We start from the raw sequence: 12,197 nt of genomic DNA on the forward strand, positions 1-12,197 counted from the left end.
GGGAACAGCCTATTCGTTCAGAAATTTCTTTCTGTGTCTTACCCTCTCGCTTGAGGGTGTCAATGATGGCCTTCTGGACAGCAGTCAGGTCGGCAGTCTTACCCATGATTGCGGTTTTGAGTAATGAACCAGGCTGGGAGTTTTTAAAAGCCTCAGGAATCTTTTGCAGCTGTTTAGAGTTAATTAGTTGATTCAGATGATTAGGTTAATAGCTCGTTTAGAGAACCTTTTCATGATATGCTAATTTTTTGAGATAGGAATTTTGGGTTTTCATGAGCTGTATGCCAAAATCATCAGTATTAAAACAATTAAAGACCTGAAATATTTCAGTTGGTGTGCAATGAATCTAAAATATATGAAAGTTTAATTTTTATCATTACATTATGGAAAATAATGAACTTTTTCACAATATGCTAATTGTGAGAAGGACCTGTATATGTTTTGATGTGCTACATATGGTCAATGTTTGTTTTCCTCACAACTTACATCTTATATTGCCCAAAAAAAAAAAAAACTTCCAAGAATGAAAATATGCCGAGTCAGAACTACTTTGTTTAAAGATTTTCTTAATTACTTTTTATTTAACATTTTTATCCAGAGTGATGCAGCAATGGCATTACATAAGATAGAGCAGGATTGCAATCATATACGAATTCTTATTGCCATATCTGCAAATTCAAAGGTCTTGGGACTTATGTAATATTCTAAATTGATGCAGCTGATAATGAGCTGATCCATAAACCCAGTTACCTGTCGCAATAGATGAATCAGGCCTGTACAATATCTAATATCACCAGCAGATGGCGACACACCATTATTTCAGTGGTAAGCTGTTGCAGTTTTATTTAGTGGCATGTCATTTACTCATTGCATGGCTATGATAAAGCATGAAACAGTATGAAGTATTTCAGAACATGTTTTTCACATTTATATGCTTATGTCATGTGGGCCAATAATGTACTAGACTCATCCATAAACACTGCCACCCTCAAGCTGTAACTACAACAACAAACACGACATACCTCAATGAAGGCTTTTCAATGTTTCAAATACAAATAAGCTGTTTTCTGACTAATAACAAGACAAGAACTGCTGATGTATGGGATCATGTGCTGTCATCAGAGACAGGGTCATTACTGTTATTCCTTTTAGCATAACATATTTTAGCGTATATTTCTTAAGATATTGTATTTCTTTATGACACTATCAGAATAAAATGTACATTGGGTAGTGTTTAAATATTTTCACTACATTGGTTTGCCAATATATGCAGTAACAATTAACATTAAAAACACAGTTTAAGAAATATTATTAAAGATGTTTCTGTCTCTAATCTTTTGATAGGTTTCACTTTGCACCCTGTTAGTGTTTTGGAATTCACATTTAACTAAAAATCCAGTTCCTCATGATCTCGTCCTCCAGGACGTGATTTATTTTGGTGGGGAAACAACAGCATAGACATCAGTAAGTATTACCAATGGATTAAAAAATATATATATATATATTAGGGCTGTCAAATGATTAATCACAATTAATCACATCCAAAATAAAAGTTTTGTTTACATAATATATGTATGTGTACAGGGTATATTTATTATGTATATATAAATACACACATAAATTATATATTTAGAAAATATTTACATGTATATACATTTATATATATTATATTCTTATATTTTATATTATATATAAATATATTTAATATATAAACATAACATATTCTTCTTAAATATATACATGCATGTGTGTGTATTTATATATACATAATAAATATACACAGTATACACACATATATTATGTAAACAAAACTTTTATTTTGGATGTGATTAATCATGATTAATCATTTGACAGCCCTAATATATATCTATTTTATGTTATCAAAATTGACGTTATGTTGACATGCACATGTAACTAACTGTCCATCACTTTGTAATACACAGCTTTTTTCCATTATATTGGGCACCTTGCCATCGTCTAATAAATAATCTAAAGAAATTATATGTCTGCACGAGCATAAAATATCAAATAGCCTAAAGGCTATTTTGTAAACCTTAACAAACATTTAATGAATGTAACTGAATGTAACAAGTATTCAGCTTTGCTTCAAGTCGCTCAGAGTAGGACAGTGATGAAGGCGTTATGGTGACAGGGAAAGCTCCTCTAGTTCCCCGTGTGTGAGTGATTTATGGTCAGCATGCAGCAGGAGGAGGAGGTTCAGGGAGCTGCTCATGCTGTCAGAGCGTGATCAGCGCTGGATCTGCTCCCGTCACTCATTTCCCCTGGAAAACAGCTGCTTTTCACTTCACTGTACAATCGATACGTTTGCTCTTAGCATGCAAACCGTCTAGCTAGCCTAGTATGAACATTTTCATGTAAGGTGATTGCACTAACCATTAAGGTTAACTAGTTTCAAGTAGGTTAGCTCCAATATGATTAATCCTTTAAACAATTAGTTCTTAGGGCCTGTATTTTAGATTCTGGACCAGACTTGATACTTAAAACTGCACTTTTCTAAAAGTATTTACATTTCTTGAATTCAACCTGGTCAAAGTTCACCTGAGGTAACTTTAAATTACAAAATATGACAACAACAATAGTCAAAAGTAGCCTATTACATGACCTCAGGTTCATATTTTTGGACCACAAGCTTGCATTAAATATTAGCAGGAGCTTCCCATGTCAATTTAGCACTTTATGTATTTATTTTATTAAAAGGAACAAAAATAGCAAAATACTAAGCTTATGTCAACAGATGTTAGTGTACTGTATATCATCATTTTTTATATTTTAATTGTTTCATGCGGTTATTGTTTACATCTATCACTTCTGTGCACTGCTATCAGTTGTGCACTTCAACAACCTGTTGTGGTTTCGGATCTTTAAAAAAAAAAAAATAGGTCAGCCACTCTGTGTGGCTTCCCCAGGCTGCAGCACCCTGTCTGATGTGTTCCAGTGTGCCACATTGTTAACCACATGAGCGAGTATCGACACTTCTGAGGGTAACACCTAACTGGGCACTTTATATGACCTTACCATGTTGTCACCATTCAGTGTGTAACATTACTCTCAAAGATGATGAAGATACCAAAAGCATATAAAATAACACAGTTTCTTAGAGAAAACACCAGAAGGTAATCCAAACAGCAAGCCAAGCTACAAAACAATGTGCATTGCACAAACAACACCAGACCACCAAAAAGGGAAAACAGAGCAACTTAAATACTGGGCAAACAAGGCAAATAATGACAAACACCTGTTCGGATCAGATGAATTACCATGACGACTAAGAAGTGGTGGGAAACTATAAAAGGAAGACAGGAACTAATGAATACAAACTAAAAGTCCATAAAAATGAAACAAAGACCAAAATAATGAACACACTGGATGGAGATAATATTAACAGAGTTGGAAATGTCTGTATTTATGAATATAGCTGCAGCTTTCATGGTGCTATTTTGCAAAATTGGACTGTCAACTGAGGTCAACCACAAATAGACATGCACCCACTAACCTCTGGCACCAAGCCAGTTTTTACAGTGCTGTGGGTGCAGTGTGGGTAACTGCAGCAGCCTTGTTTTGCTTCTTTCAAAAGTGCTATCATATGGGTGTAATTTCAGGTTTAAACCTGTCTGATATAACCTAAATGTTACATTAACCTCCCTCCTCCCCCTCCCCCTAATTACAGGGGACACATTATCTGCTTATTTTAGCCAGCTTATAATGCTTAAAATATTAATAAAAGTGTTTTATTATTATGCATTACTTTGTACCTGTCTCTCTTGTCCCCCATATTATTGTCTTCTCACCATTCACCTTTATACAGAATAAACTTTAATGCAAGGCAGGACTGTCAACAGACGAACTGCATGCTTTACCCCAGTGGCTCGTCCTATTCAAAACTCTTTAGCAGGCGTCACATAACACGGGTCTTCCTGAAGTAGTCCTGTTTTTCTTACCAGGAGAATTTAGGTCAAAGTGGACTGATGGCCTGCAGGTTTTTCTCTAACCTCAAAGGCTTGTGGGTTTAACTTTGCAGAGATTATTATAGAAATAATAAAATACAGAAAGGCAAGAGGAACACAATCTACAGTCAGTATGATTAATAAACAGAGTGTACTTTGTTACAATAAAACTGTAGCATCCATGTGCAAACGTATAAGCTCATATCTTTTGCAAAGAATTGGAAAATATTGAAACCGCACATAAGCATCCCAACCTTTCCTTCATCCCAGTGTTTTTTCAAATGGTCAAGAAAACATAAGGGTGTTCCTGAGGGTGGGACCTTCAGCTTCTTAGCGAATAGCTTGTCAGTCCTTGAGCCTGAAGCAAAGGAGGGGTTTGATATAAAGCTACCTCATCTGTGCTTGGATATGCTCAACAAGTCCAGGCTTTCCCTTCTTCATAATATTTAAAAAGCATTTTTTTTTTCTGGAACATTTTCACTGCCATTGGACTTTAAGGATTTTTACACATGACAGACAGCCTACAAAAAGGCAAGGCCCACTTAAAGCATAATGCATGGACTTTAAAACTATCCAATCATATTTGACGCATTTCTAATCATATATATTTTTGTTGGGAGTATAAACAGCAATGTTCTTGTTTTTATATTTGAAGAAATGTTCACTCCCACTTGTGTGTGTATGTGTATATATAAACTGACCTAGATGTGTATAATGTTGACATGATACTAACCAAACAGGTCACTGAGACAGCAGCATTTGTTGAGTTGTGTTGAGTCGTTTTTCATAAATGTACAGCTTGTTACTGTGTTTTGTTTTACTGTGGATGAAGTTTAGCAGGGGAATATTTACAACTGGAGACTGGTTTTCCTCTTCTTCTTTATTTCTCTTTCTCTTAGTCCAGCTTTCTGTCTCTTACTTTCATTCTTATGTCTCTCATTCTTTCTTCTTTCTCCCTTATACATGTACACCTGCCAACCACATACAGCAGTTCACAGAAAAAACATCTTTTGGTCTATGAAAAACACCTGGAGGACTGACATGGATCTTTATAGAAGAACGACACCATAACCTTTTCTGTTTTCAGTTGTATCTTCAAATCCAGACGAATTTGTTCACGTACGAACCTTTCTCAACCTTTCAAATGAGATCAAACAACATCAAGTTTTTCCTTTAATCCCTTACTGTTTCACTTGTTAACAGCATCGGAATCTGCTGATGAAGCATAGCCTAGTTCTCACTGCTGTTATGTCACTCCAGATTAAACCTCCTTTACACAAAGGCTTTTGTGTTCAAAACCAATTTCATGTTGACTCAGCGAGGGATTAGTGTTCAAGACTAGTCTTGTGCTTAAGGGAGCCTTAACAAAAAATCCTGTTATGTGTCTAAGAAAAGAAAGAGTCATGCAGGAGACTACAGAGCTGTCAAGAATCATTGAATTCTGCATTAAAACAAGAGCACCAGTACAGACAAGATCAAACGATACATTTCATGTCTGGCTATATAGAGCAAAGTTCATTTCCATAAATCCAGCTATATGATCGCCTGCTATCTTCTCTCAAGAGTGTAGTGTGGAGGAAGTGATTTTATTTTTAGAGGTGGAACAGTATTTTGATAGAGATAATCCAACACATCTTGAAGATAAAAGTATGACAAAGATTTGACAGTCAAACAGGAATTATGTCAAATCACAAAGCTATTATTAGCCCCAGTGAATTCCCATCAGGCACACATAACAAACTAACATAACAACTGGAATAAAAGAGTGAGTCGTTGATTTATTCACTCAACTGGTGAGGTAAAGGCCTGATTATGATTCATTCTTTATGATTCTCTATGTGTTTAGCTGAACGTGTAGCCTTTCAAAGTGTGCTACATTTACACTTGACACATACGCACCAGAAAGTTTCATCTTTGTATTTGTGTTATTTCTATTTCACTATTAAAATGTCTTTATACTCATTTAAACTTATTATTCCATCTCTTCCATTACTTTTTGGACTGTGCATACCCTAGCAAAAACGGAAGTCTACTTTTGGCTCCATATTACTGGCTTCCGCAACCCTACAGAGGACAAGTGTATTCTGTTTACAGTTTGAGCAGAACTGGGACAGAAGTCATTTCTTTGACTTTTGACACAATAAACATGTTTGTTTTATGTGGAATCAACATGTTTTGTCTTTTTTAACACATGATAAGAGTTTGAGGTTTTTCCTCATGTAGGACTTTGACCATTTTTCACAGAATTTTTTATATTTTTTTGCTATCATGTTTATGTGGCTCTGATGAGGATATTTGTTACTTGACCATAAAATTAGCTTGTTCAGCACTGACCTTTACTCCTCCTTTGCCATATGTTTCCAGGTTCCAAAGGACACCCCACTTTCCAAGCATTTGGTTCTGTCATATTTACACATAAAAGCTGACCATGACCACCGTAAATGCCCCTGTGTGTCTCCTTGCTCGGAATGAGTTTTATCGGAGTAAGTGCAGTGCTATTTTTAGCTCTTCTCTGTTTAACCAGCTACAGGACACGTGTTATTCTAACTATCTGCGGTTTCCCAAAGTTCTATTTGTTTCTCCTGAATGACCTTGTACCTGAATGAACAGCACACACTATTCCAATTTTAGCCTTATCAACAAACATAGTCATTGACTAATTTGTTGACCAAATAAAAACAATCAGTCCCAATTTTGTAAACTGCCAGAAATAAACCTAATTTCATTACTTAAACTGTACTGAGTACTAAAAAAGTAAAGAAATATATATATATATATACACACACACACACACACACACACATATATATATATATATATAACATGTTAAATATTACACTTCAAGGATCTCTGAATCTTGACTTAAGTTACAGGTCATTAGGAAGTAGTTTTCTTCAGATTCTGTGTATGTGATTGTTTTTTGCTTGCAGGCATCTGCCCAACAGACAAAATAAAGGCAGTCAATAGTCTTTCTGATAACTTAATGGAACCAAAGCAAAGACAAGTGACTTTCTGGGTGACCAAATCCAAGCACCAAGGTATAGTATGAGTTTAACTGAGATCTGTCGATCTAAATAGTTGTACATTTAGCACTACTGACAACAAGACCGTGTCTTTCTATCTCAATACAGATTTAGGGCCAGTGAGTGATGGCTGGACAATAAATGTGGTTTTAAAGAGCCCGGCATCCAGGGGAACCTCTTCCAAACGGCAAAGCCCTGCTGATCGTGAGGTGAAGTAGACACCTGCACAAGAATAGCGTGTAGAGTGCTGAAAAAAATATATGCTTTACTACAGACACAATATGTGAATGTGCTGTTTAAAAGTGAGGCTTCTAGTTTTTATTTTTTAGGGCCTCAAGCACGTAGGATTGTAAGGATTTTTGTTATTATTTTTCTGCTGTAAAACTGATCATGCAGACCAAACAATAGGCCTGGAGACTTGAAACCTGGCCAGAGGGTAGAGCTCAATTTGGGAAGTGACTGGCAAAGACTCACCCCAATGCTAAATAATTGCAAAATAATGTGTGATGTCTTTTTTCATATGTTTTTAAATGCATTAAAGTGCCATGTTTTTTTCTTACTTGGTTACTTGTTGCAGTGTTATTTTGAGATCTAGAGGCTTTTTAATGCTAAAGAAGGACAAATTATTTTTCGTTTACTCTACCATTCAGAGGTTTGGGGTTATCAAGTCTCTTATGTTCACCAAGGCTGCATTTACTTGATTAGAAATATAGTAAAAACAAGAACATTGTAAAATATTGTTACAGTTTAAAAGAAGTTTTGAATATATCTTCAAATATAATTTATTTCCGTGATGTAAAGCTGAATTTTCAGCATCATTACTCCAGTCTTCAGTGTGAAACGATTTTTCAGAAATATTTCTAATATGATGATTTGCTGTTCAAGAAACATTTATTATAATTATAAGTGTTTAAAACAGTTGTGCTGCTTAAAATTTTTGTGGACACCACAATACAATTTTTTGAGATTATTTGATCTGTTTATATAAAGTTCAAAAGAGCAGTGTTTGTTTGAAATGTGATTTCTTGTAACATTACAAATCAATCACTCATCCTTTCTGACATTTTTTCATTAAAAAAAAAAAAAAATTGATCCCAAAATTTTGAACAGTACTGTAAATATACTGCATAATATCCATATAGACAAGTGTTGCATTTATTCTGCCTCACTTTACACAAGGCCAGACCCCACCAACAGTCTGAGACAAAGTACTCCTAAAAGAATGAATTGGAGAAATTGCAGCTAAAAATATGTTGACATACCTTGCCATTAAAAGATCCAAATATTTAAGAGAGCCATCGTTTATTTGCTTTTTACATGTGCATCAGCTGGACCAACCTAAACTGTAATTTGTGTTTTGACATATAATACAGTTAGATTTAATTGTCAAGATTAATTTGACATGGCAATGAATGTCCTTTCAACTACATAAAAAACATTTTCTACTGGCTACATAGGAAATAGCCAATATGACGACTGAGTAAACTGATTAGTCATTTACAGATTTTGACATCCCTCAATTCTGGCCATAAAAATTACATTCAATTTCTTTTCATCTTCAATAAACTACCAATCACCGAACCTGTCAAAGTCTCTTAGCTGGGAGCTGTTGCTGCGAACAAAGGAGAAATGATGTCTGAAAAAGAACAGAGTCAGCATGCCACAAAGAGGCTTTTCCATGTATCTAGCCAACCATCAGAACTTAGTGACCTGGAAAATCCATGTACACATGGGAACAAAGCTGTACAACGTCATCTCTCCTGAGCAATTTTCCATATTTCATTTGCTCTACCACCCACACTGCTTATTTTGAAGTCCACAGGCACTATGTTCTGGCCTTTTTGGTGTACACAAACCATGTCAAAGTATGAAATAGGTGCTGTCTGTTCAGAATGCAATGCACTAGTTTAGCAAAATGATTTATTCCTCTCGAGAGCACTTCAAACCTGTCTTTATTCCTGGACCTGCTGCTCACCCTATTCAAGGGGATGCTACATTTTTTTTTTTTTAATTATACTGACTTTCCTAAAAAAAAACAAAAAACAGTTAACTGTTACCTTTTTTTTTTTTTTAAATCATTTCTGTATGAGGAGAACTTACATTCACTAAAGAGCAGTTGTTATGACATTCTGTCTCCCACAGTTACTGTCCAAGAGTCCTGTTTGTCTCCTTGCCAAAGTCCATTTTGAATGCAGACGCACTGAATTTAGCTTCAGCATGCTTATGTAATCAAATCATTCTTTTATATGAAATGAATATAATGCAGAAGGGGGCACTTTTCCTTCACTGCACACTTGGAACACAGACAAATTAGTGCATGATGATATAGACGTACACAATTCCCCAGAACCATGTCATACATCAAAATAACTATGTGCAGATAAATTGAGAATAGCATCTCTTCTCAAAAATTCATTTTAGAGGAAAAAAAAAAAAAAAAAAAGCAGAATTTGTTGTTTTAGCATTTGATTATTGTTGCACTTTTTCTGAAATGCAGCTTTCTGTAAACTATTATATGCAAGCTATAAAAACTAACTTTTGGAAAAGAGGGTCTTTTCTCTTAACTGTAAAGGTGAGATGGTGGTGTATGACTTCAGAATACAGAAAAAAAAAAAAGTTGAATTTTGAATTGAATTAACATATATACTTATAAAACAAACTGAAAAGAAATTCAGTAGAAGAAGTAGGCTGTTTAAGACCATTTATTGTGCTGAAAAACACAGGATAAGACAAGTAACAAAAACATCATAAGTGTTACAGATGTGTAAAAATGTACAAAATTCATTTTGCAAGATTCAGCTCTTCCATTTATTATGTAATATATATATATAAAACGATGAATACAAAAAAAAGAGAAAAAGTACTAAAACAGCCCATTATATGGATGGGGAATTAAAAGAAAAAGAAAAGAGGAGCCGATTCCGTCCCCTAGCGTTGGTGTCCTGATCTGGTGTCCGATTCAGGAATGAGGAGAACTCCCCGCCTCCGACTTGCCTCCATCACTACTTTCACTCACTTGCTTCATCACCATCTCCCGGGCAATACATGTCACCTGCCCATTGGTCACACTCACCACCCCTGACCTGCAGAGAGCCAATCAGATTAACCGATTTAGAATTAAGGAACTGAGATGTCAAACTAACACCCCTTGTTATCAAATCTAACATTTGCAACTGCATCTGCAGCTAAGAGTGCATCAGCACTTGGCAAGGCCTTCCTGTTACATGCACCAACTTGGGTGAAACTCAATCCAGTGACTCACTTCTGCTGAGCCTCCTCAGTAAGAGTTCCCATCCCAGGCTGGCTCTGCTTCCCAAAGAAGAAACTGGACCACCAGTGACCAGAATCCTGTTTGGGCAGACCTAAAGCACAATTAAATGGCAGGTCAGAACAAGTAAAGCACCACCAGTCTAATCTTCCAATGGATTGCAATTCCGATGCATGCACGCAGTCATGAAAAGGTAACAGTGCAATCCAAGATGACTAAGCAACATGCCTTTTTCAGTGATTTCCTTAACAGCAAATTACTCTGAAGCAATCAGACAAGTATGCAGAGCGGTGATGTAGGTGCAAACTGTGCAAATCGTGTTGTGTGTAAATGTCTTCATGTCAATGTTGCAATGAAGTATTGATTGAGGTGGGGGTTGAAGAGAGACAGAAATGAAATGTAACTCACCTGGGTGATGTGGAATAACCTCCCCACTATACTCTGAACTGCCACACGAGCTGCTACTGGATGTAGAGCCAATGCGCCCTGAAAAGGAACGGTCTTATAAGGCAAATTCTCTTTATAACGTCAACTATTAATAGTTGCATACAGCTATAACAGTTAAACACTTGCAAAGGCAACTTACTTCTGTAGTAGTCGTGAGTAGCAACTAGGGAACCACTGGCTGGGATGGCTGCCATTTTACAGACTTGTGTAAACAGTGACTTAGATGGAAACCCTGTGAGAAGACATCTGGTCAGACATGAGTGCTTCTCTAGCAAATATTACAAACTAGATATTAACTCCTCATCTTAAACCTAAGAATGGATTTGAATGAATACAGACTCAGGGAAAGCATCTCTCACAACATGGTTTTGGTGAAACATAGTTTTGGTGAGATATTGGTATTGTAGATGTTACTCATTACACAGTTTAGGGCCAAACAGCAACATTAACCAAACTGACATAATGCCACTTGAGACCTTCGCTACAAAATAAGCTTCCCACAGCATTTTTCAGAAGGTTAGGTTACACGAGGATGTTACAGTAATCCCACTGAAACTACAGCAACTACGATCACAAAACAAACATTTAGCTCAACCGTGAGAAAAAACACAATCTCACCCTCTTGTGCCGCTCGTGCTGATGTTATTAAAGCACCCTGCTCGATTCAGTCGGAGGCTTTGGGGAGAAAACGCTAGGCGACGGGGCCCATTTGAAAAGGTTTGGATGGATAAGACACTCCACGTCCGGAAATCTCTAACTTTACGTTACCGCAGTTGACGTTTAACGAAAACAACTCGTTCGCTTAAATTTATACAAGGAGGTGACGTCGACGAGAAGCACTGGTGACAGAGGCGTGGCCTTCGCTCCTCTATAAAAAACCATCAGCGAGGAACCGGATCAAACCAGCGAGGGCCAGGACAGGACGGCTGGTGCTTTAAACAGGCGATAGGCTGATGCTACACGGGGCAACTATATGAAACACAGCACCCAACACCCAACCAAATTATACACACTAAACAATACCGATTTAAGGATCCAGGTATAAATTTGTTACCCATTCTCGATGGGAAAGTGGCCAAGCAATATTTATATACAACAAAAGTTGCCCAGTGTAACATCAGCCGTAGGGATTTGAATTTAGTATAGCAACTAATTGCGCGCACAAGACTTCATAACATTATCAATAAATATGCATAACGAATATATATATCATTTCAATCAATAAATAGTTTGGGAGTTACGTCAATAGTGTTGCATGACGCGCATAGACACACTTCCCTGGTGGTCTAGTGGTTAGGATTCGGCGCTCTCACCGCCGCGGCCCGGGTTCGATTCCCGGTCAGGGAACAGACGTTTTCGTGACATTTCTCATTTTCACACTCATCATTCATAACAAAACAACACCGTTACCGTGTAGGTGTAACATTGCGAATTTGCTGTTATTCAGAATATGATCTGCATTTGATGAATAAAAGTCGTTTATTTACAGATGAT

The 12,197-nt window shown here is 36.5% G+C and overlaps 1 protein-coding gene, 1 long non-coding RNA gene and 1 other non-coding gene across 3 annotated transcripts; 2 read left to right on the top strand and 1 right to left on the bottom strand.

The window, feature by feature from the left end:
- Positions 1-6,330: 6,330 nt before the first annotated feature.
- On the top strand, positions 6,331-7,547 carry LOC109049245. Its single transcript, XR_002011072.2, has 3 exons — positions 6,331-6,448; positions 6,896-7,003; positions 7,097-7,547. It is a non-coding gene; the product is annotated as an uncharacterized LOC109049245 (long non-coding RNA).
- A 2,125-nt stretch (positions 7,548-9,672) lies between these two features.
- On the bottom strand, positions 9,673-11,540 carry LOC109049241 (pancreatic progenitor cell differentiation and proliferation factor B-like). Its single transcript, XM_019066969.2, has 5 exons — positions 11,322-11,540; positions 10,843-10,935; positions 10,665-10,742; positions 10,251-10,350; positions 9,673-10,071 (listed from the first exon to the last, which is right to left on the bottom strand). Exons 2-5 carry the CDS (start codon positions 10,895-10,897, stop codon positions 9,948-9,950), a joined length of 357 nt encoding a protein of 118 aa, XP_018922514.1. The 5' UTR covers positions 10,898-10,935; positions 11,322-11,540; the 3' UTR covers positions 9,673-9,947.
- Positions 11,541-11,978: 438 nt separating this feature from the next.
- On the top strand, positions 11,979-12,050 carry trnae-cuc. Its single transcript has one exon. It is a non-coding gene; the product is annotated as a tRNA-Glu (tRNA).
- Positions 12,051-12,197: the final 147 nt, after the last annotated feature.

This window comes from Cyprinus carpio, chromosome A23 (assembly GCF_018340385.1).
Source record: "Cyprinus carpio isolate SPL01 chromosome A23, ASM1834038v1, whole genome shotgun sequence".
In the NCBI taxonomy this organism is placed as follows: Eukaryota; Metazoa; Chordata; class Actinopteri; order Cypriniformes; family Cyprinidae; genus Cyprinus; species Cyprinus carpio.

What these genes read in the sequence shown, in the direction of transcription:
- LOC109049241 (XM_019066969.2), bottom strand. Translation starts at nt 10,897, where the DNA reads ATGGCAGCCATCCCAGCCAGTGGTTCCCTAGTTGCTACTCACGACTAC. An exon ending in TACTCACGACTACTACAGAA is followed by an intron (nt 10,743 to 10,842) that starts GTAAGTTGCCTT and finishes GTTCCTTTTCAG; the next exon opens with GGCGCATTGGCTCTACATCC. An exon ending in GGTTATTCCACATCACCCAG is followed by an intron (nt 10,351 to 10,664) that starts GTGAGTTACATT and finishes ATTGTGCTTTAG; the next exon opens with GTCTGCCCAAACAGGATTCT.